The following is a 25,519-nucleotide window of genomic DNA, read 5'->3' as shown; positions in this document are numbered from 1 at the left end:
CGGCTTCTGTTCTACCTCCTCCACAGGCTTCCTTTCAGCTGGCTTCATCTCCTTCCTAGTTTTCCTAGGACAGAGAGTCTACTTCTCTTTTCACTGTCTGGAGTTATCTTTATAACTCTGCATTTTCTCTACTGTTCTCATATAAGATCCTGGAGGCCCCGGCACCATTCGCAGCAGGATTTCAAAGCTTGTCTGTTGGGTGAACACTGTGTGGCATCCTGAAATACCTTCCTGCACAGTATGATTTGCTAGGAGGTGGCCCTAGCAACAGCACAACCTATGGCTGAGTGCCAGCTGTAGAATCCACTGTAATTGTCTGTAGTAGGGCCTGGACACTAGTTTTACTTAAAGCTAATAATAATAATTATTATTATTACTATTATAATAATACCTTACCCTGCCTCCCCAAGTATGAACTTTCTGAGTCTCAGGTTTTTCACTGGTAAAATGAGGACAACGGTTATACAGACCTTGCTGGGCTATCAAGGGAATTAAATGAGATTGTGTATCTAAAAGGCTGTGGCATAGTGCCAGGAACCCCTCCCCTGATCCCCCCACCCGCACCCCCCCACGAGTTCAGTACTTCGAGGTTATTTCTGGGCTTATTGCCTGAGATGCTGAAGAGGTGGGTGCATGAGAGGTGCCCAGAGTTCCCTTTCAGAAAGCTCAGATTCTGTGAAACTCTAACTTGGTGGATATGGGAGACAGGTTGGCAATCCCCGGATTTTGATTCAGTTGCTTAGAAAACCAGCCAGGATCTATGTCCCGACATCTTTCTCCAGAAGCCATTTATTTGACCTTAGTTCTAACGTGCAAGCCTCCACCGTCTCCAAAACACCACGGTGGTCGAAAACGTCCTGCACTTGGGAAATCCTTCCTTTGTTGGCAGATCTTGGCCCCGAACCCGCATTTGGGGATCTAGCACCCTGAGGCCCATGGTTTTTGCCCAGACGGCGCTTTTTCAAGTTCGAAGCCAGGACTCGGTTCTCCAGATCGGGCGGGTGTGGTCCAAATTGCACCTTTCGCGCCACGCACCCAACGCGCGCTTTGAACGCTCGCGGCGAGGGACGGTGGGAGAGGGTGTTGGTTTGCCTGAGAACGGAGGGGTGGGCTGGCGAGAATGCCCGGAGCGCCCCTCGCTCCCACTCTCCAAGCCTGGGCGCAGCCGCTCTGAGCGCCTGGTCCCGAGCCGAGTCCCGCGCTCCTCTAGGAGCCGGCGAGCGCCCCCTCGTACGCCGCTGGCGCGGGAGTCGGGCCCACCGGGATCCCAGCCCGCGGCGCGCGCCCCTGACCCGGCCCCGCCCCCCGGCGGCCGCGAGTGGCGGGCGGGGCGCTGGGAGAGAGGCGCGCGGGGCTGTGCGGCGCCGCCTCCCCTCGGTGCCCGGGGAGGGACAGAGCGGCCGGGCGGGAGAGAGAGAAAGCCCGACCGACCGGCAGCCGAAGAGCTGCATGCAACCGGTGGGAGGCCGGGCCAGCCGGGGCTGGGGCTCGGGCCGTTCTTCGGCGGCTTCCTGACGGCGAGCGCGGACGGCCCGGAGGCGGAGGCTCTGAGCTGGCAGGCGGAGGGTTGTCTCCCGCGCCCGCCTGCCCGGCGCGGTCCGAGGATGCGGGGGGGCGATGCCCGGGGCCAGGGACGCGCTCTGTCACCAGGCGCTGCAGCTGCTGGCCGAGCTCTGTGCCCGTGGGGCCCTGGAGCACGACAGCTGCCAGGATTTCATCTACCACCTGCGGGACCGCGCCAGACCCCGGCTCCGCGACCCAGGTGAGTGCGGCCGCCGCTGCCGGGCGCGACCGGAGGGCCCTGCGCTGGGAGTTGGGGCCGCACCGGGGCCTGAGGCAGAAGAGCGACGCGGACTGGGGCGAGGAGGGGGGTGGCCGCCGAGCTAGAGGAGGGGATCAGGAAGCGGTGCGCCGTGGCCTGATGCTGGACCCGGGCGGGGACCCCGGCAAAGACTGCTGCGCGGAGGCCGAGTCCGGGATGGGGGGGCGGGGGGAGAAGGCTGGGGCAGGGTTGGAAGGACCACGCCCGCCACCTGCGCTCCAGTCTCCAGGGCTCCGGGGGGCGGCTCCCGAGCTCCAGGCTCCGCGCTCCACTTCCCGGGCTCTGCGCTCGGGGCGAGGGGAGGCCGCGGCCGTTTCACCAGCGGTGGGAAGGGGGACGAGGCCGGAGGAAACTCTGGGAAGTTGGGAGTTGCGGACGGCCCCGGCTGCGGCTGAATCCCGCTGGGCGCTCCTCACCTTCGCTTCGGAGCGCCCATTTCCCTTCCTTGGTCTGGGGTGGGAAGGGCGGGGCGGGATCTGGCGCTGGGCCGGCAACGGGGAGCTCCCGGTCCTGGGCAGCCGGGCCTGAACCGGTTCCCGGCGGGTCGTTTGGCGTGGAGACGGCCTGGGCCTGGGCGCCCGACTCTGTCAGCTGCGGCCGCCGGGCACACCCGGCTCGGTGGGCTCGCTGGTCACGGCTGGGGCACCTGCAGTTATCCTTAGTGAAAGTTGCACAGCTCCTAACTTTGGAAAGTTCGTTTATTCTGGCATTTGACCAATTAAGGTTGGAGGAAGGAGTTTTTAATGGAGCCATTTGCTTTCCCTAAGGGCCCTGGGTCTCCCACATCTCATCCACTACTGGTTACCGAAAGACACATTGCTTCCATATGTTTTACTTGAGATTCTTCTTACCTGGAGAAATCATTTTCTCGAATATTCTCTCAACCTAAATATTAAAAAAAAGTATTGTGTTAAAGATGGGATGAGAAAATGGCCTTTGCCCCTGATATTCCTGTGTATAAATATTGGAAATGAGCTATTGCTGTGCAGGTTATCCAGTACAAATTTGCCTATTTTAAGCCAACGCATTATATATTACATATATGTTATATAAAAGTCTACTTACACAAAGGATAAGTTAGGGAATTATTTGATTTATAAAGAGATATACTCTGCGCCTGACTTAAATAGCATTTCTTGATAGCATATTCAAAATTGGTCTGTGGGGTGAAGAGAAATCATCTGCTAAAAGTTTATATCAGATTTTCCCTATTCGAAATCTATTTCTCTATTGAAAAAGAAAGATTGTTGTTCCCCATTGCCTGTGGTTACATTAATTAAGTTTATTGGATGACCCCTAATGGGTTACTTCAAAGTGCAGAGTTCAGTCAAGAAATAACTGTTGATCTCAAATGATCTCTCTGGAGGTTCAATACCCAGCCTTTGTGTGGCTCATTGCTGGCTGTGATGTTCTGCGGAGACCACAGATAGGAATCAGAGCTCCTTATTTCATGAACTGGGAGTCCTGGATGATGTCCTAAGTGGGCAAAGCTTCCTCCTGAAGCTGCAGGAACAAGAAAATTATGTAGTATGCTTCACCCAAAGCAAATGCTAGTGTTGAAATGTCCCACTTCCTTGCCTGTAACTGCTCCACAAGTTTCCATTGTTATCCCACATAAGTAAACAGTTTCCCTTGGCTTTACGAGAGAAGATGGATGAGGCCTCTTGCTGAGTCTCCTGTTTAACACTCCACATCTTTTTGGCTGATTTTATGCCTCTGCTTCTTTTAATACATGGGCTGGATTCTATGTTCTTGGGCTTTCCTCCAGCCCGTGCCCCTCTGGATCTTTGGTTTGGGTTGGAAGTACCCTGCTTGTGAGGCAGGAGTGGGGCACTGTGAGCGCAGGGGTAAGGGGGGCTGAGGCCAGAGCACACAGCCAAAGTGCATCCTCTTCAGCTCAGGCCAGAATCTCTCCTCACGTCCCTCCTTCCTCTCCTTGCCCACGGTAATTCCTACATTAGATGCATTTATCTCCATCCCTCTGATGCTGTTTGATTGTCTGAACCAAGAGTGGCTTTCATTTCGAGCCCTAAAGGCTGAGTGGCTGGAGTGGCCGCATTGCACAACACTGTGCATGGTACCCTTGTTGTTGGTTCCTGTGAACCAGAATAAGCATACACAGCGGCCTTGGGATGTGGGTCCCCGACACAGTCCTCTTCAGAAGTGAATGACTTCCTTTTCTGCAGAGGAACTCACCTGAACACCATGTACCAGCGCTCTCTGTCCATTGTCTGTCCATGGTTACTCAGCGGCAGTTAAGTTTTCTCAAGCTCAACTGCAGAACTTTGGTTTTAAAAGAAGAAAACGGACATAATTCCCTGTGGGCAGCAGAAGGACACTGCATCTGGGATGTTTGTTCATTTTTTCAGAGGTCACAGACCAGGCGGCTGTCCTGAAGGGTTATTCTCTGCCCAGGCTGTGGTAGGCAGTGTGCTGAGGTGGGAGTATAGCACATAGTCTTCCCTGACTTGGTGTTAAGAGAGATTTGATGAAAGAGCAATTATTAAAAATGAAGCTGAGTCACAATTGGAACTGGAATGCCTCACCCAGCCTTTCATCTGTACCAACTATGGAAAGTAACATGCTGATCTTTAAACTGAGTCTGGTCACTTTTGTCCGTAGAGAGCAATTAGAATCCTTCTGTGAAGTGTCTTTATTGTTGTTTCATATATTGGCAATGTGGGGCATACACTTGCAAATCCCAGAGTATAGCCTTCATGACGGAGGGAAGAGCAAGGACAGAGGTCCTAAGATAGGGGCATCCTTGATGTGATCCAAGGAACAATGAGTTTAAGGGTGGCTGCAGAGAGAAAAAGATTGAGAATGATTAGAAATGTGGTTGAGGGCTGGAGGGGAGAGATCACATAGGGCCTTGTCAACCAGTAGAAGGACTTTGGATTGTCCCAACGAGAAGGAAGGGGTTGAGAAGTGGCAGCACTCTGGCTGCTTGCTGAGAAAATGCTGTTGAAGATCAAGGACAAAGACAGAGAAACTTGTCAGGAGGCTGTTGTAGTGATCCGGACAGAGTGGAGAGCGGCTTGGCCAGCATTGTTGTAATGGAGGTGGTGAGAAGTAACAGTGCTAGGATTTGTTGATGGAATGGATGTGAGGGGTGAGAGAAGTAGTGATAAAGAAGACTCCAAGGCTTTTTGACCCAAGTAACTCCATTTACTGCAGAGGGGAAGACTTCAGGAAGAGCAAAGTTGGAGTGAGGAAAGAAATGAGGTTTCTGTTTTAATTAAAAAAAATATTTTTGTACATATTAAGTGTGTGATGTCTCTTACTTAGTTCAACAATTACCTGAAACATGAATGTGTTCTTTCACATTACCAACTGGTCTATGCTCACATTTTGTAACTGGAGACTTCACGCTCTCTCCTCAAGAGGGCCAAATGACTGTAGGGCAGCATTTATTGTTAAAAGATTTTTCCTGATATGGGATGAAGAGCTCTGTTTAACTTCCACCCATGGACCTTCACTGCAGTTTTTTTGCAGTTAGAAACCATGTTTTTTTTCTTTGGCTCTAAAGAGGAAGAGATTTTAACTTTTCTTAACTTGCCGTTTCCACATCTGGAAAAGGAGGGAGGATTGGATCATGTGATCTCTAGGTTTTTATCACGTTTTATTATTTTCCTTTTTAAGTCTTTTCTTCTGTAGGATGCCAACCACGTCTGTGCCAAGCATTTTATGTAGGTCATTTCATTTAATCCTCATGATGTCTTCCAAGACCTTGCTGCTCCAAGTGTTTGTCTGTGGACCAGCAGCATCAGCGGCATCTGGGAGCTTATTAGAATGCAGACTCTCAGGCCCCACCCAGACCTACTGCATATGAATCTGTGTATACACAGGATCTTCAGGTGATTTGTAGGCACGTTCAAGTTTGAGAGATTTGTATGTGCAAATAAAAACTGAATCTCAGAGCTAAACTAGCAGCAAGGCCATGGGATCCATTGAGAAAGGGTTGAGTTTAAGTCAAAGTAGCTTCTTAGGTAAACACATCACAAGTACTAAGAATCTGAGAGTTACTGTCAATGAAAATTTTTTCATTCACATAGGTATTTTTCGTAAGAGCCGCCTTCAGACCTACTTTGTCTATTCTGTTCTTCTATAAAGGATTTAATCTCTAACTGTAGGTTAAATTCTGTGCAGTTATGTTTGTTAAAAGGGAAATTCTGTGCAGCTTAGTTTTTAGGTTATGCATTCTTTTTGTTCAGGATACTGGGTTTACATTGACATTGCAGCTTTGTATTTCTAGAGATTTTTCTTTATTTTCTGGTCCGGGTGTGAAGCAGAGCCTTATGGCTCATCATTAATGACTCCTCCTTTCAAGTGGACATTAACCCTCTTAGGAAAAGCTTTTTCTAAACAAATGGTTTTCAACCTGGGCTGCACGTTCAAAACATTTAGGGAGCTCTGACAAAGATAAAACAAACAAAAAGCTACCAATGACTGAGTTTTATTCTAGACAAATTAAATCTGAATCTCTGGGGGTGGGGCCTGGTATCATTGTATTTTTTAAGTTCCTCTGTTGATTCTAAAGTGTAGCCAAGTGGAGAACAACTGTCAAGACCATCAAGCAGAGGATGAAACCACCGAGTCTTCTCAGCTCAGTTCATATCTCTTTCCTGAAAAATTAGGAAAGATGGTATCAAAAGTCAGGGGTCTTGTAATAGTTACTACATACATCGACTGATTCTTAACTTCCTTTTGATAATATTACTCCAAATTTTTATATTGAGGATTCTATAAAAATATAATGAGAATCCATTATGTTTTATGTTTACCTGACTTGGGGGGAAAAAAAAGAAGAACAAATTGAGAAAATCATGTCCAAATAGTATTTCATTAAAAGGTCAGAATGTCGGGGCGCCTGGGTGGCTCAGTTGGTTAAGCAACTGCCTTCGGCTCAGGTCATGATCCTGGAGTCCCAGGATCGAGTCCCGCATCGGGCTCCCTGCTCAGCAGGGAGTCTGCTTCTCCCTCTCCCACTACTCCCTCTTGTGCTCTGTCTCTAAAATAAATAAATAAAATCTTTAAAAAAATTTAAAAAAAAGGTCAGAATGTGGAACCTTCACTAATGTCACCTTATATTGAATTAGAATGAAATCATTTATTAGAAGATGTACATGTAAAATAATTAAATATAGTGTCTAAGGAAAAATCTTCAAAATAATCCTCAAGACTAAATATTAGTCTTATTAAAACTTTCAAAGATAGTCAAAAGAGAGTTAACCTTAAAACACTAGGTTTTTATGAATAGGCATTGGGATGATTAGGCACAATGGGATTAATTTTTAAAAATTAATGTTAATTGCAATCAGGAAATAGTCTTCTAAGGAACGAGTGGCATATTGGACGCACAATATGTGAAGATAATTTGCATTTACTTCGGTGACATTTTAGGCCTTCTTCATAAATATTTTATTTAAACAAGTGTGTTTTCATCTCTGTGGGATTCTTCTACATGGACCAGTGAGTGGTTTAGTCATGAGGTAATTATCAAGAGGGAAAAACAAAAGCAAACTGTGGCAAAGGCCTCACAGGCAGCCCTGTGGCCAGATGCCTCTTTCAGAATAAACAGTCAAAAGCACAAACTTTTTGATGTGGGCTAACCTCTCAAGGAAATATTAAGCCAATACCTAAGGGAAAATCACCTAAAATTTCCTATTATGTATAGAGCATAAGCATTGCTTTCACTGTGAAAACATATTGGCACTTGTGTATTTGTGCGTGTACGTGTGCTTTCCTATATGATTGGCCTGCAAAAATTCAGAATGCTCAGGAAGGGTCTTGACTGAGTTACTTGAAGGAACTAACAAGTACACATGCTGAAATGGATAGAGAAAGGGGAGGAGCTTAGCAAGAGGCCTAAGTGGGGAGAGCAATCTCACTTTTAAAAGGATAAGTACGGAGTATGCTTTTCTACTTTCTGAATGAAATCCCAATTTAAGCCATAATGTGCATCATGACTTTTTCTCCTAAGTGTTTTATTGGGTTAGTTCTAGGCATGGCTTTCAACCGAAGCAAACCCTTAATGACTAGGTTTTACAGATCTCCTTGAAATATTCATGTGTCTTTGTGCATGTGTTTTATCACACAAAAGCTTTTGTATCAACACTGATGGAACTGCACCTGAAGGGGAAAAAAAAAAAAAAAAACTCACCCGGGAAATCAAGATGACAAAGTGGAATAAAGCAAGAGCTTTAGAGTCAGAATCTGATCCTGCTCGTACTAGCTTTATGAGCTGGAGCACAATATTTAATTCTTCAGTTTGTTCATCTGTACGATGGGAAAGGAAGGCTGCTGTGGCACAATGCCCAGCCCCAGCGCTGCGGAGATTCTGACAGCAGAGTTGTCACCTCTCCCCGCTTCCTCTCAGCCATGATCCGTGGGCATGCATATGTTTTACCCATTTATAATCCCTCACACACAAAAGTTCCCATTCTTCTTTTTTCGTGAGCTTAGCATGTTATCTCTGCTCATTAGCCGTATGTCCCTAGGTGATTTCCGTGTCTTAAGTTTCCTCATCAGTGAAGTGGATTGCCAGTATTCAGGTAAATTTAGGATGCCCCTGTTCAGTTTGAATTTCAGATGAGCAATATTGCATGGGACGGACGTATACTAAATACCTATTATTTATCTGAAATTCAAATTGAACTGTGCACTTTATATTTTTATATGCTAAATCTAGAAACTCTATTTTAGTACCTGTCTCACAATGCATGTGAAATACTTACCATAGGGGCACCTGAGTGGCCCAGTCAGTTAAGCGTCTGACTCTTTTTTTTTTTTTTAAAGATTTTATTTATTTATTTGAGAGAGAGAATGAGACAAAGAGAGAGAGCATGAGATGGGGGAGGATCAGAGGGAGAAGCAGACTCCCCGCCGAGCAGGGAGCCCGATGCGGGACTCGATCCCGGGACTCCAGGATCATGACCTGAGCCGAAGGCAGTCGCTTAACCGACTGAGCCACCCAGGCGCACAGCGTCTGACTCTTGATCTCAGCTCAGTTCTTGATCTCAGGGTCGTGATTTCAAGCCCCGCACTGGGATCCATGCTGGGTGTGGAGCCTACTTAAAAAAAAAAAAAGAAAAAAAAATACTTACCATAGTACCTGGCACATAGTAAATGCTCAATAAATACTAACCATTATTACTATTACTGTATTTTTTCCATGATGAACAGTGATTGTGCAATTTTTAGGATGACTATATATCTATATTCTGGAGAGTAGGTAAATCTTTTTCACTTAACTGTGCTTTTTGGGCATTTCTAGCTTCTAATTTTTCATTACCTAAAAATACTGTGATGTATCTGTAGTATTCTCCCTTTTGGGACAATTTCTTCCCTTCCCTTTCCCTTTCCCTTTTCTCCTTCTTCCCTCCCTCCCTCCCTCCCTGCCTTCCTTCCTTCCTTCCTTCTCCAGTCTATGAAAAGGAAACTATATTGTAGCCCCAGGGCCTTGGGGCTTTGGCAGGAGGCTGCCCTGCCAGCAAAAGAGAGCCAGTGGAGGGCAGTTGTATTTCTGGGCTAGCTGGCGGAGGGAAGCCTCCATGATGCCATCCCACAGGCCAGGCACCAAGTGCAGGATGGACTCTTTCTGGATTTTGTAGTCTGAGAGTGCAGCCATCCTCCAGCTGTTTGCTCGCAAGAATCAGATGATGCTGGTCAGGTGGGATGCCCTCCTTGTCTTGGATTTTGGCTTTGACATCCTCAGTGGTGTCATTGGGCTCAGCTTCAAGGATGATGATCTTGCCCTCAGGGTCTTCACAAAGATCTGCATCTCTACATCTGCCACAAGACCATGGCCATCGACCCGCTCAGCCACCTCCTTGAAGAGGAAGGGGTGGAAAATTTCTTGATAAATTATCAACATCGGGTTCAAATTGCTTTCCTGTAGATTGTCAAACTTAAAAATAGAAGCTTCCAGATATTTTACCAGCAAAAGATGGGTGTATTCAGGAATAAAAGAGAATTGCCATCTGGGACAAACAAGCTGTGGCAAAACCATAGGAAGTCTGGAGAACAAAGGTACACTTTTTTAAGGAGGAAAGGTGTTAGTTGGGAAGGCTGTTATAAACTAAAAGTCCATTGGAGTAAGCTGGGTTCCAAGTGTGGTGACTTCTCATTGGCTGAGCCATTGAGTGGATGAGGGGATAGGAAAGCATGTCTTCCTCAGCTGGGATAGTAAAGTAGCATCCTTGTGCAGAGTCAAATCCATCTCTTCCTATTGGGTCTGCAGTCGATTAAGAGTGGTAGGGTGGTAGGGTGTGGGAGCACCCCTTCCCAAACCTCCTGACTCCATGTTAGTGAGGTTTCCCATTATTAACTTTCACAAGATTTGTGCCAAATATCCCTGCTACGAATGAACAGTATATCCACTAGCATTAGGTGGTAATAATGTCAACAAAAACTTGCTAATTTGAGGTGCCTGGGTGGCTCAGTCATTAAGCATCTGCCTTTGGCTCAGGTCATGATCCCAGGGTCCTGGGATTGAGTCCCATATCAGGCTCCCCACTCCACGGGAAACCTACTTCTCCCTCTCCCACTCCCCTTGCTTGTGTTCCCTCTCTTGCTGTCTCTCTGTCAAAAAATAAATAAAAAATCTTTAAAAAAAGAGCCTTAAAAAAAAAACAAACAAAAAACTTGCTAATTTAACAGGTTTTAAGTGACTACCTGGTTCAATTTGTATTTTTTTGCTGGTGGTGGTGGGATTGAGTATTTTTAATACTTTAAACCTACCTATATTTCTTATGTGAATTTTCTGTGTTTACTATCATGTGGCAGTTTATTTTTGAGAATCTTAATGTTTTTATTGCTAATTTGCATTAGTTAAAATATAAGTATTGTCAGATTAGCTCACAGAAGGATTAGTTCACTGTGCAGTGAATGATTGCATTCATTGTCTGACTACAATCAATCATTATACTAGACTGCCTTTTAAAATTTTAAGGTTGCATCAACAAATAGGGATTCATTGTAATACACTTTTTTGGTGGGGGAGGAGTTAAGCTTTAATTGAACAATGTTGAGAATTTAGAGTTTTTCACATTCTGCCCATAATGGCAAAGAAAAAATTGACACATCGTAACATTCTTTCCAATGCAAAGTACTGCCTTTATTTATGTGAAATATGAAAAAAAAATTTGTAATATAACTTGGACCTCTTTTTCTCTATGTTCTCTTTCCCTCTTTCCACCTCCTCCTTCTCTCCCAGCACTTATGAAGCCTTACTTTAGCCATACTGACCAGATCATTCTTTTCTAATTATAATTAAGTCAAATTAAGAAGATATTGGAGTGCCTCGTAATTGCCAGATGCTAGGTTAGGCATTAGTAATTCAAAGATCCATTAAACATGGTTACTGCCCCTATGGAATTGAGATAAAACAGTAATTGCAATTAATAAAATGAAGACAGGAAGGGAGATATATATGGGACACAGTGCAGGAAAAGAGGAGAGAAGTAATTAACTGGCTTGAGTGTATCCACAGAGGATTCCTAGAGAAGTTGATTCTTGGGCGAAGTGTTTTGCCTGGAACGTGTGGGTGGGAAGGACCTTCTAGGAATTTATAAATGCCCTATGACAGGAGAGGGTGGATCTTTGGTAGTAATAGGAAGTGAAGTATGTGTTGGGACTGTTGAGGGATGAGTCTGTTCTAGTGAACACTGATCAGATCGTGGAAGTCTTGTATGCCATTGTTAAAGTCCCACGGAGGACTTAGGCTGGAGCACTCTGATGTAGAAATCTTGAAAGAAGTACAGTTTACTGTAATGAGTCCAAAGGATTCATTCTCGCAAAGTACTCTTGGAGATTTCAGGATGAGGGAAGTTCTGTGAGTGCACATCTCAAGTCTCTCTGGTTCCTTGAAGAATGGGAAATAAGCTCAAGTGGGTGGTGATGATGCTCTTCCTGTTCAAGGTAAGTTCCTGACAGATTAGAATCACTGAATGGGAGATCACCTATTTTAGGTCCCCAGTCATGTTACCCTGAAACTCAGGTATAATTACCTCACATAATTGCCTTTAGCAAGTTTAGTCATCTGGTTCAAACATCTGGGCTCCAGATATAATTTCAGACTATGCCAACAGTGACACCTTGCTTCCTTGCCTGTTTATTTAATAATGAAAAAGCAACATGTTCAGTTGCATTGCAACCACTCAGTTTGTGGGTATGCACAGCCTGTTTTCTCTGATGTTATAGGGCCCAGTATCCATCCATAGTGCCTACCAAGCCAGGCTGTGGAGATGGTTCTTTCTTCTACATACAGGGGCTGCCAAGTAGTAGGCACAGTTTGTTAAAATAATTGGATTGAATGCCCTTAGGCGGGTCATACACTCTCCACTTTTCTTATCCTCCCTTCCCCTGCCCACATGAATGAACTTACCTCATCACATTGATAGGATATGCCTGGCTACTGAAGACATTTCAGTTTGCATCAGCTATAACACTACAGGCCCATTAAAGGGTTTTAAGCTAAAAATTAAGGTGAACAGATTTTTCTTCTAATTATATCACTCTGGAGACAGGATGAAGGTTGATTGGAGAGATCATGATTGAAAACGCCATTTACTTACTCATCAAATGATTATTGATCATCTCCTATGTGCAAGGCTCTGTTCTATGTAGGGTACATATCTAGATACCTAGATACAGCATTGTACATGTGGTAGGGAACCAAACAAAATGAAAAGCTTGCCTTTGTGGAACTTATATGTTGCTGAGAGGAAAATGATAATACATAAATAAATTCACTAATTACATAGTATGTTAGATGGTAATAAGTGCTAAGAAGAAAAATAAAACATGGAAAGGGAATAGGTGTGGGGACCAAAATGGCATCACGGAAAGTTGATGAGTAAAAGGTCAGAAGGAAATGATGGGAGCAAGGCATGCACATGCCAGGGGAAGAGCATTCCAGGCAGGGGAACAGCACGTTTAAAGGTCCTGAGACAGGCACATGCCAGGTATTAGCCAGGGGCAAGGAAGAGAGACATAGTAGGTGAGGTTGGAAAGGTGATGGCAGAGTGATCATAGGGCCCTATAAGCCATTGTAATGAATACGACTTTTACTCAGAGTAAGATGGGAAGTCATTGGAAAGTTTTAAGCACAGCAGTGATAATGTCTGCCTTAAGAACAGAAAGGATCACTTTGACCAGACTGTAGAAGAGTAAGGGTGGAGTCAGGGAGAAGAATTATGTGACTGTTGTAATTATTTATGTGAGAGATAATGGTGGCTGGGACCTGAGTGATGGCAGTGGAGATAGTGAGAAGTGGTCAGACTCCAGGTAGCTTGAAGGTAGAGCTGACAGGATTTTCCAATGGGTGGATGTAGGGTATGCAAGAGAGAGGAATCAGAATGACTCCCAAAACTTGGCCTGAGCAAGGGAATAGAGGTGTAGGAGAAGTAAGTTAGAGGGGAATATTAAGAGCTCAGTGTTGGATGTGTTAAGTTGGGAATGCTTATTAGTGAGTGAGTCAAGTAGGGCTACAGATTAGGAAATTGGATATATGAGCCTGGAGTTGAGGAAAGATGGCTGGACTGAAGATATAAATGGGAGCATTGTAGGCATAGAGATGATATTTAAAATGAGTCTGGCTGAAATGATCCAGGAAGACAAAGGAGAGAGGAGGACCAGCACTGAATTCTGGAGCTCTCCAACACTAAGAGGATGGAGAGAAGTTGAGGAACCAGCAAAAGAAAACTAATTAAGATGGACCGGAAAATCCAAGAGTATTGACCTGAAAGCCAAAATGAGAAGCCAAGAAAATGGCGTATCAAAGAGGAGGGCATAAAAGTTGTGTCAGTGCTACCATTAGGTCAAGTAGAATGAACACTGAGTACTGACCACTGCCATTAGTATGTAGAGGTCATCAGAAGTGATGTTGACAAGCAGTTTTGGTGAAGAGGTGGGGACAAGAGCCTGATTGGAGTGGCTGTAAGAGGAATTGACTGGCAAAAGTGGGGCAGTGAGTATAGACTATTTCAAGTTTTTCTGCAGATACCAGAGAAATGAGTAATTAGTTGGTGAGGGAAATGAGATCAAGGGTTTTTGTTTTTGTTTTAAATTGTAAGAGAGAACATCACTAATGTGATGGGAATGATCTAGTGAAGAACAAAAATACATGTTGTAGGACAAAGGGGGACAATTATTGGAGCAGTATTCTTGAATGGGTATTGGGATATCCTTCGTAGGTGCTCAAGAAAGAAGTGTAGCCTGTAGATATACATTTAGGAGCTATCAACATAGAGAGGATATTTAAAGCTCAGAAACTAGATGCGCTTACCAAGGAATGAAGATTAAAAAAAGAAGAAGTCAAACAACTAGTTAGAGGTTAGGAAGATGAGAAGGAACCAACAAAAGAGACTGAAAAGGATCAGCAAGTACAGTGGGAGAAAAATCAGGAGTACGGTGGCCTGGAAGTGCAGAAAGTATTCCTGGAAGGAGGGAGTGATCCTCCTAGTGAAATGTACTTGAAAGGTCAAGTAAGATGAGAACCCAGGACTGATCATTGCATTTAGCAACATGGAGCTTCATTGGTGACCTTGAACTGAGGGATTCTGAAGGAGTTGTGGGCAGTGGAGTCAGTGATAGTCTGACTATAGTCTCTTTGAGAAAAGTTGAAGAGAACATATACTACATTTTTGAGTTTTATTGTGAAAGAAAAGGGAGGAGAAAATAAGTCAAAAGATGGTTTTTAAAGAGAGGAGAAAATAATTACATATTCGTAATTACATAATTCATAATTGGATGCTAGAGAGAAGTTAAAAATCATGCAGAGGATGTCTCCTCAGGCAAGGGAAACAAAAGTAAAAATAAACTATTGGGATTCTAACAAAATAAAAAGCTTTTGCACAGTGAGGGAAACCATCAGCAAAACAAAAAGGCAACTTACTAAATAGGAGTAGATATTTGCAATTGATGTATTTGATATTGGTATTGATATTTTGATATATCCAAAGTAGATGGAGAACTTATGCAACTCAACACCAAAAAAACAAACAAAAACAAAACTGAAAAAATTCACCAAAATCTGATTAAAATGGGCAGAGGACCTGAATAGACATTTTTCCAAAAAAGACATATAGATGGCCAGCAGACACATAAAAATGTATTTAACATTACTAATCATCAGGGTAATGCAAATCAAAACCACAAAACCACAATCAGAATGGCTAAAATCAATAAGAAACAAGTGTCAGTGAGGATGTGGAGAAAAAGGAACGCTCGTGCACTGTTGGTGGGAATGCAAGCTGGTGCAGCCATTGTGGAAAACAGTATGGAGGTTCCTCAAAAAATACATATGATCCAGTAATTCCAATACTGAGTATTTACCCAAAGGAATGAAAAAACCACTTAGTTCAAAAAGATATATGCATGCCTATATTATTGCAGCATTATTTACAACAGCCAAGATAGGGAAGCAACCCAAATATCCATCCATAGATGAATGGATAAAGAAGACATGGCACACAAACACACTGAAATATTACTCAACCATAAAAAAGAATGAGACCTTGACATTTGCAACAATGTGAATGGATCTAGAACATATAATGCTAAGTGAAATAAGTCAAAAGACAAATGCCATGTGATTTCACTCATGTGGAATTTAAGAAACAAAACAAATGAACAAACAAAAGAAACTGAAAAACAAAGTCTTAAATATAGAGAACAAACTGATGGTTATCAGAGGGGAGATGGGTAGGGGGATGGGTAAAATAGGTAAAGAGGATCAAGAGGACCCTTAACTGTGATGAGAACTGAGGAATGTGTAGAATTGTTGAATCATGATATTGTATACCTGAAACTAATATAATAGTGTGTTAATTATACTTCAATAAAAAAAGAAAAAAATGACATAGGGGATTGAATTGCCTGAGTACTTGAGTAGGTGGGTTTTTCAACATTTCATTCATTGACAAGGAGTCAGGGCAGAGTATATGAGCCCGGGTGGGCAGATATGGTTTGGAGATCATATAGAAGCTTGTCTTATGACTGCTCTTCCATTATTAGTGAAAAAGGAAACAGCCAGGTTACCAGCTGCGAGTGAGGATAGGGTGGGAGGTGAAAACAGGAGAGGTGTAAGTGATAGCCAGAAGACGGGAGAGTGAGTGGATCAGAGAAGTGCAGGGTAATTGCTGGGCAACGTTAAGGGCCCACTTGAAGGTAGTGATCATGTATTTGAAGTGCTACCCACCACCACAGGCGTGAATGTTTTTCCCACTACATTCACCTGTGTTTGTGCAGGCATGAAGAGACAGGGGGTGTGTTTAAGAAGGGTCACACTGATGTATGACAATGAGAGAGGGACAAAAGATTTGAGGGCGTATAGGATGGAGGGATTAGGATGATCGACTCTGAAATCTCATCTGAGTAAAGAGGGGAAAGTGGACATGTGGAGGTAGTGAAGAGTTGGTGGGATTAGAGGGTTGTAGGTCCTCTGGTGTGGGGTGATTATTGGGAATGCAGTGAAAAGGAGGGGCTGCAGTTGTTGGTATAACCAGGTCTGGGGTGTGATTGTGGAATGAGGCACTAAGGTTGGGTGAAGGACAAGTTACTGAAGGAGACAGGGACAAGAACAGAAAGACTGTGGTTTTGGAAGTATTGAATTAACCACAAGTTAAGACAAAAGTAGTGTTGGAGAGAGTGACAACAAGCCGGGAATGGAGGGAAGTGGGGAAGTGGCCTGAGGAATGTAGACATCTGTGACAAGGATGGGCAACTGGGGTGGAGTGGTGCAATTAGGCAGTATGAGATTCAAAGCCTGGAGATTTTAGAGAAAACACCAGAAATAGTAGACTCTTAGTATTTGTCTAGGCAGAAGTGTTGAATTAATGTTTTAAGGTAATGGAATTGGAGAAGAGAGGATTGATATAAAACATATTTAAGGGGTAAAAATAATCAGTATACTGAGACAAAGTAGAAGGATCCTAATTCTCCGATATTGGGCCTAAGTGCCTGGGAGGATGGTCATGTGATTTATTAGGTTTGTGACAAGAAGTTGAGCATGGGTTTTTAAAAATATTTTTTTAAAGATTTTATTTATTTGAGAGAGAGTGGGGGAGAGTACAGAGAGGGGGGGGGTGGGGGGGAAAAGCAGACTCCCCGCTGAGCAGAGAGACAGATGCAGGGCTTGATCCCAAGACCCTGAGATCATGACCTGAACCGAAGGCAGACACTTAACCCCAACTAAGCCACTTAGGTGCCCCTTGAGCATATTTTATGGGGAAAAAAATAAGCTTAATTTTAAATACATTAAGTTTGAGGTTGTATAGGAGATCTGATGCAGACATCCAGGACAGTTGACTGGAGGACTATAGGGAAGAAGTTACTAGAAATCAGGGAGGGTGAGAAATGGTTGAATGCTAAGGCTCCTTCCAACTTGAAGGTTTTGGGGAAGTGATTCTTAGTTCTGGCTATGCATCAGAATCATTTGCGGGAACTTTTGAAGACATAACTGTGCAGTTCCCTGACTGACTAAATCAGAATCTTTAGGGGTGATTCCTAAAGTACCCCTACACATGAGTCTGGCACGCATCTGGGGTTGCAAATGACATGGATTTATGGCCTTTATGGATTGAAATTATTTTTTACAACCCCATTGTCAAAATAAATGCTTCAACCATCTGTATAAAACTGTTATATCAGGTAAGGAAATCCAAGCATGAAAATATTTTTACTATCTATCATTGATCCTTCTTTTTTTTTTAACCACAGTGGGAGTTATCCCAAATTATTAGTACAGCTGCTGTTGGCACAACTAATAATACATTCTGTAGAAAATTTAGCTGTAGGATGTAACTGTAGCATCCTGGCAGTAACGAAAATCATGGTCTTCTCTATTGCTAGACATGTAATATGATTATCACTTATTTTTAATTTAGGATAACCGCACTGTAAATCAGCTCTGTAAAAACTCTAACTAGGCTGTGAGCTTAGAGAAGAACATGGTTGCTTGATTCCTGTAGTCTATCACTTGTTCTTGCCGATATGTTCATTTCCTATCAGAAAAACCTGGGAAACAAAGAAAGGGGCATAAACGAGGGGCCACATTCGAACCACTTTTAACACTTTACGCTGAAAATCTCAGGTCAAACGTATTTTCAATGGTGATTTTTTTTTTCCAAATACTATGAATGTCAAGTGGTAGATAGCATAGCTGAGCTAGCTCTAAAGTCCTCCCCAGTTATTTCAGAAGGAAGGAGAAAACTGTTGTTTGCTGTTCTTTAATCTGTTGCACCACAATTGCTACTTTAGATTTAATGTCACTGTAATATACTGAATTTATAGGTCATCCTTCTCTGGGGCTTTTAAAGTATTTTGTGTGTATTCCTTTAATTTTTAGGTAGCTAAAACTCATCATGTCATGGAATCTATTTCAGAATCTACAAAGAGAGCTAGAAAATCCCCCAAAGTGTTTCTTTTTTCCTTCCACATGCTGTTGGGAGAAGCATCTATTGATTCTAACCCCACACTGCTTCAGAGGCCATTTATGTGTGGATTACTGCAGCTTCTCTGGGGGGGATCTAATCCCCATAGGTTCAGTTTGAGAGGATCCACTCGGTAGGCCAATAAAGATTAAAATCACAGCTCTTTTCCATTACATTGGTTTTTTTGATCTTTTAATTTTTATATTGTCTCACACGTCAATGACTCAATCACAGTTGTCTTCCCAGTGCCTCAGTATGTGGGAAATGGAAAGTTGAACTGGACAGATTCACAAAACGAGGGCACTATAGCGTATGTCTTTATAGTAAAAGGTGATGTTTTAGGGCTTGCAGTCACAGCACTAAGGAAAGTCATCAGATTTAATTCAGGGAATGGACAGAAGTGGGTGTTAAATGGTGGCTTTAATAATGCAGCTTAGAACATGGGGAAATATCAGAGGAGGATCAGAGTTGGATGTGCACTACCTGATTTTTAAATACTCAGGAAATAGCTTCATTGAAAATATTAAAATAACAAGTGCAAAATATCTGTGGATTTTTTTTAAAAAGGTTTTATTTATTTATTTTGAGAAAGAGAGTGGGAGCAGAAGTGGGGGAGGGGTAGAGGGAGAGGGAGAGAATCTCAAGCAGACTCCATGCTGGGCATGGAGCCAGATGTGGGGCTCCATCTCACAACCCTCAGATCATGACCTGAGCCAAAATCAAGATTTGGGCGCTTGACCAGTTAAGCCACCCAGGTGCCCCTCTGTGGATTTCATATCGTCTTTATCTGCTCTTTTTTAAGGCCTCATGCTAATCAAACTAACATTCCTATAATAAACACACTGCATGTGACATAAAAGTCATCAAATAAGACTTATTTTAGCTTGGTAAATAGTGCTATAAACAATGGAGACCTACCAGTCACTAACTTTTAATAAATGAAATGATATTCAAATGTATTGAACTAAGTTTGTTCAAACTTCAGAAGTTAGAAACATCAGAATTATAGGGGGAGACTATGATACTTCACCAACAATGACACATCAATAGATAAAAGAAGTGGATAGAAATAATGTTGCTAAAAGTTTGATTTATGTGAAATACCAATGGAATTTTCTAGTCACCAAGAGAGAAGAAATGTTCATGGAACATTTTTAAAAAAATGTTTCAGTACCATAAAAAAAGGAACATTAATTCCAAAAGATTAAATCTTATGGGCCACATTTACAGACCGTAATGCAATAAAATTATCAATAAGTGAATAACAAGTCACAACATCACCAGAACCCTAAACACCTGAAAATTGAACTCTTTCAGAGATCTCTTTAATTAGAAAATCAGATATGGAAACTAAAATTATAGACATTGAAAACACTATAGAAATGAAAGCACATATGTTAAAACTGTGGAGTGCAGCCAAAGCTATATTTAGATGACAATTCATAACTTTCATTGGTTGTAGTAAATAGAGTGACAGAAAATGAATATACCAAGCATTAAATTTACTAACTTAGAAATGGAAAAATAAACCAAAAACATGTAGGAGCAAAGCATTAGTAAAAACCAAAAGAACATATTAATGAATAGAAAGTGAAAAATAAAAACACAAACAAAAGCAGTATTAATAAACAAAACCAAGATGTGTTTTTTGAAATATACATAAGTAAATATTTTGCTATTCTGACCAAGAAAAGAATGTGAAAACACAAATATAAAACAAAGGGAATGAGAAGAACGATTTAATAACAGATACAGAAGAGGCTGCTGCCGCCGCTGTAACCAACATGGCCGGGAGACTCGCCACCTTCCTCAAGGATGCCTGGGCCAAGGAGCGGTGCTGGTCGCATCCTTCACCGTCGGGGGCCTCGCTCTAATTCTGCCCACCCTCAGCCCCTTCACCAAATACGCCACCATGATCAGCCAGGCCATGACCTACAACTATCCAGTGCCCCTCCGAGATGATGGGAACATGCCTGACGTGCCCAGCCACCCCCAGGACCGCCAGGGCCCAAGCTTGGAGTGGCTGAAGAACTTGTGAGCACCCCTGGTGACATGGAGGAGGCCCCTCCCCTGAGCCAATAAAATGTGAAAAGCGACCCCTCCCCCCCCAAAAAAAACAGATACAGAAGAGATTAAAAGAAAATGCCTTATATGTAGTGTGTTTAGTGTAACCCAGTGGAATTTTCTACTGGGTGTTTACTCTGAGAATATAAGAATGGTAAAGCATAGGAAAGCTATCACTGCATGAGTAGGTTTTGTTGTATACGTATTATACATACATAATTATTTGTTTTAAGTTTTGATCATGTTTACACAAAATTAACATAAGCTTCTCCCATTTTTTTCTATTACCCTCCATCCATTCCCTCATTAAAAGAAATAACTTTATTGAGGCATATTTTACATAGTATATAATTCAGCCACTTTTAAGTATACATTTTGGTGATTATTTAGTAAATTTATGAAGTTGTGCAAGCATCACTCTAAGGTTAGAGCATTTTCATTACCCCAGTAAGATCCCTCATGTCCATTCACTGTTACCTGGTTCCAGAAGGCCTCTAATTTACTTTCTGTCTCTATAGATTTGCCTTTTCAGGACATTTCGTATAAATGGAATCCTACAATAGGTGATCTCTTTTGTGACTGGATTCTTTCACTTTGCATGCTGTTTTTGAGGTCCAGCCACGTTGTATAATGTGTCATTAGTTCTTTCTTTTTTATTACTGATTAATATTTCATTATATGAGTATTCCACATTTTATTTATCTATTCACCTGTTCCTGGGCGTCTGGGTTGTTTACAGTTTGGGGCTATTATGAATAACTGCTACTAAGAACATTTAGGTACAAGTTTTTGCGTGGAGGTATGTTTTCATTTCTCTTGGGTCCATACCCAGAAGTGAAATTGCTGGGTCATTTGATAATTCTGTGTTGAACATTTTGAGGAACTGCCAAACCATTTTCCAAAATGGCTGCACTATTTTACATTTGCATCGGTAGCATGTGCGGGTTCCCATTTCTCCACATCCTCGGCAACATTCGTCATTATCTTTTTATTATAGCCATTCTAGTGGGTGTGAAATGGTGTCTTATTCACAATACATAAGTTTTTGGAGAAACAAACAAACACAATCATGTCAGGTAACTCCAAAAAAGCGTCTGATAAAATTCAACATTATTCTTGATTGTACCTTAGGGAACAAAAAAGCTGCCATCTTAATATTAAGAAGATGATGGTGACAGTGACAATGTTAACAATTACAACTATTAATAATAATAATAATACCAATGAGACATAATAGAACCTGTTGCCAGATATCATTCTAAGCTTTTTATATAATAACTCCTTTAACACAGCCATCTTGAGGTAGGTTCTAGTGCTATCTCCATTTTACAGAGGAGGAAGGCAAAGAATCTGCCTCCACACAGCCTGTAAGTCATGGAGCTGGGATTTGAACGCAGCCATTCTGATGCAGAGTCTACCCTGTTAATCCTTACGCTTGTAATGTGGAGAATCTCATTTCATCTGGGCCCTCAGTGCTGCTTGGTAGTTCTTACTTGTCATCAGCCCTCTTCCTTGCCCTTCTCTCCTTCCTCTGAAGCTCTACCTCTACTCTCAACTTCCACTTCTCAGAGAAAATAAAGACTATGCAAAAACAAACAAACCTAATGGAACAGAAACAGAGTAACATGGCATCATAGTATTTGGTAAACACGGCATTTCAAATCAGCGGAGCGGAGGGAGGAAATGGATTATTCAGTAAATGGTGTTGGGAAGAGCGCTATATTTCTGCTCTATTACGCAAATTTGTCATGTGTTTTAAATTTTACGAAAAGTAAAATCATTAAAATTCTAAAGGAAATTATAATTTAAAATCAGGATTCTCTACATGTGACAGGAAAACATTGATAACAGTGGCTTAAATACAGAAGGTTCATTTTTTTTAACATTTATTTATTTTAGAGACAGAGAGCATGAGCAGAGGGGGAGGCAGAGGGAGAGGGAGAGAGAGAGAATCCCAAGTAGACTCCCTGCTGAGCAAGGAGCCCATCATGGGGCTTGATCCCATGACCCTGAGATCATAACCTGAGCCTAAATCAAGAATTGGACACCTAACTGATTGTACCACCCACTTGCCCCATGCACAGCTTCTAATTCACAGTCACCTTACGGGGTAAGATGGCTGCTGGAATTCCAGCACTCACATTTACATTCCTGGGAGAGACAAAAGAGTCCACCTCCAGCCCAAGTCTGCTCTTCTTACGGAACCTTTTTGGAAGTCCCTGTCATCACTTGTGCTCTCATCTCTTGATCAGAATTTAGTCACAGGGCCATACCAAAGCTGGGAAATGTAGTCTTTTGGTGTCAAGCCAAATTCCAAATGCAATTTAAGTTTCATTGTTTTTTGGGAAAAGGGAAAAATAGGTATTGGGTGGCAACTGTGTTTTCTTTTGCAAAAGGCATTGTAGACAAAATGACAAACTACAAAATGAGACAGAATAATTGCAGTGAATGACATGTAATTAATATTCTTAAAATGTAAACAAATCTAATTAGTAAGAAACTTGATTGCCTGTGCTTTTTGGAGAGAAAGTATCAATTTTTTGGTTCTTCTTTAGATGTACATTATAGACTAGACAAAACTTAATCTTATGAGTACTTTTTAAAAAAAAACCATGTTGACCTTTTAGCAAGGAGAAACATTTTTTTGTTTGGGGTGTTTTTATTTTAATTCTCTGTCCCTCAAGGGCACATACTAGGCTCATCGGTTTGATGCTACCCTCTATTAGTACATATACATTGCTGGGCTGTTTGATTTAGGACAGATTCAGCTAGATCACCTGAATGCTCAATTACCTGCTATGGTGAGAATCATCTGCTTTCAGATGGATAAGATCAAATCAGTAGCCGTTCTCAGTTTGGTGCTTCATCAGGAAGGGAATTAAAGTGAAACCATTAGCGGTCATTTTTCTAAATACTAATCACTGAATTTCAAATCCTGGAAAAAAACCTTGCATGTTTTTAATGATTATTATAGACTGGAATGTTTTTAACTGAGTTCAGGACTGAGGGACATTGGGAGGGGGGACTGTTTCTGGCCAGATTACTTAGACAACAATAATTCTTCACAGCTTTTTGTTAATATCTTCTGATTAACAAGCAAGTTGGAGCCAACTGATTTTGGCTATTTGGTATCCTTGGTAACCATGGTTAGATGATGAATTGAATCAGTTAAAATTAATTTCTTGTGAAAATCTGCTTCCATGAGAAAGTATTGGCTTTGGTATTTAGATGCACAAGAAATATGTATGTGTATATATGTATGTGTGTGTGTGTGTCTCAGCAGATGTGGAGAATATTTGATAAAAATCTGCAAAGCCTAGTAAATTCAAAGAGTGGGGAAGATGAGGGAAGCCTGCAAGGGCTCTGCCTGTAAGGATTCTGCTTCTACCTGGAGAGGGACGATTTAAAATGAAGGAACCTGAGGCATAATAGCCACTGTGTGAGCTTTTGTTCAGCTACAGGAGTAAGTAGCCTTCTTTCCCTTGTATCTGTGAATGCTGTCGTGACAAAGCTATTTTATTGTTACAGAAGTTTGGAAAAAGGTAGAGAACAGTTTTTTTTTTCCAATATAAAATCATACAATATATATTTTAGCTCCAAGCTCATTTTTAATGTCAATTTAGAAAGCATTTTCCTTTGGTCCCGATGGGTGCCTTAGCTGAGACCTATATCTGCTGCAAACCACGCATTTCCAGAAGTGTACATTTAGGGGGTATTGCTAGAACAGGAAAGGCAGTGCTGGACCGCGTAGCATGGGCCAGGATCACTGGTTGTTGTGATAGGAGCACTGCCACCGGCCCACATTTGGAGCCTGTAGCAAAGGGGGGACTAGCGCCACCTCATTGTAGAGATGGGACCTAGGTCCCTGCAGGCCACACATTTCCCTAGAGGAGGCTGGGGAAGAATGGATGGTCCTGAGATCAGTTCCATATCAGATTTTGGCAAATGCTGACTTCAGGACAGTCTGCTTGCTCTCAGAGGAGCTATGTAAGAAAGGAAGGAAGAAAATCAGGAGCTGACCTATCACAAGGTAAATCACGGTTTCATTCATAAGATTTTCTGCTTAGAATTTTTCTTTTTTAACCATCAAATCTGCCTTTGTTCTACAGTTCAATACTTCCTGGGCAGTGCATGTAAAGTGAGTTCAAAGACTGCTTCACCACTTTATATTTGTGTAACTTGAGGATAGTTACCTAAATTCTTGGTGCCTCAGTTTTCTTATCTGCAAAAGGAAGATAGTAATGTTGATAGGGGAACCGTAAGATATAAATGAGACCATGGATTTGGACAGGACCTGCCTTCAGAGCTCAATCAATGTTAGTTCCCTTATTACTCCCCTCGGGAAAGACTTGTCTGAACTTCATGAAAATCTGCACAAGTGACTTTGACACCATCCTTTATTTTTTGCCTTCTCTTACTTGTTCCATTAGTCTCTCTGTTTGTTTTCCACTCTTCTGGTGCCCTATCCATGAATGTTTTCTCTCCTTTTTCTTCGTCTTATTCCGCCTTGCTTCATTTTATCCTCCAAACTTGTTTTTGGCTCTTTTCTGCTGCTTTTCATAAATGAGGATGTAATGTAGTCTGGCTAATCATTCACCCTATGTGAAACTTCCATGTGCTGGATGCTGTCCTTGGTGCTGGAGTTATTGTGCTTGAGAAAGGCATGGTCCTTGGCCTCAAGGAGATGGATGACCTTCTAGTGGAGGATATAGACAAGTAAACAGGCAATTACAGCGTTGTGCAATAAGGGAAAGTGCAGTGTGTTATGGAAGCACATAGGAGGAGCACCTAACTCAAACTTGTCAGGAGTGGTGTCAAAAACAGCATCTCCAGGTAAGAAGTAAATAAGCTCTGACATGTTATGGAAGTGTGAGGCCAAGCAAAGCATTCAGACCAAGAGTTTTTAGGAAAGAAAACAACATGTGCAAAGGCTTGAGTACTTGAAGTAGGGAGTGACCTTAGGGAGCCTGAGTGAGTTTAAGGTTGGCAGAGTTGAATTTGGGAGCTAGAGTGGGGGATATTTATGTGACGAGAGATAAAGTCAGAAACGTAAGTAAGGGTCTTGTGGGCCATGTTAAGAATTGGGATTTTATCCTAGTGGTAATGGTGATCTGTCTTACCACAGAATCCATAGGGCATGGAGTACAGTGGGAGGTAGGTGTAAAGGAAGTCTGAGGTTTCTGAATTAGGCAGCTAG

The 25,519-nt window shown here is 42.3% G+C and overlaps 1 protein-coding gene and 1 pseudogene across 2 annotated transcripts in view; both read left to right on the top strand.

Annotated features, from left to right (window-relative positions):
* Positions 1-1,393: 1,393 nt before the first annotated feature.
* LOC102742826 (synaptotagmin-9) overlaps positions 1,394-25,519 on the top strand; it is a 94,084-nt gene continuing 69,958 nt past the window's right edge. For both annotated transcript variants that reach the window (XM_081798666.1, XM_081798665.1), the window contains exon 1: positions 1,394-1,762. In XM_081798666.1, the coding sequence (XP_081654792.1) occupies positions 1,618-1,762 (145 nt within the window). In that variant the 5' untranslated portion in view covers positions 1,394-1,617. The remainder of the gene's footprint in view (positions 1,763-25,519) is intronic.
* On the top strand, positions 19,801-20,502 carry LOC145716057 (NADH dehydrogenase [ubiquinone] 1 alpha subcomplex subunit 3 pseudogene; annotated as a pseudogene).

This window comes from Leptonychotes weddellii, chromosome 11, assembly GCF_054177405.1.
Source record: "Leptonychotes weddellii isolate Sample4059 chromosome 11, ASM5417740v2, whole genome shotgun sequence".
Lineage (NCBI taxonomy): Eukaryota > Metazoa > Chordata > Mammalia > Carnivora > Phocidae > Leptonychotes > Leptonychotes weddellii.
This window is presented reverse-complemented; position numbering and strand designations above follow the sequence as displayed.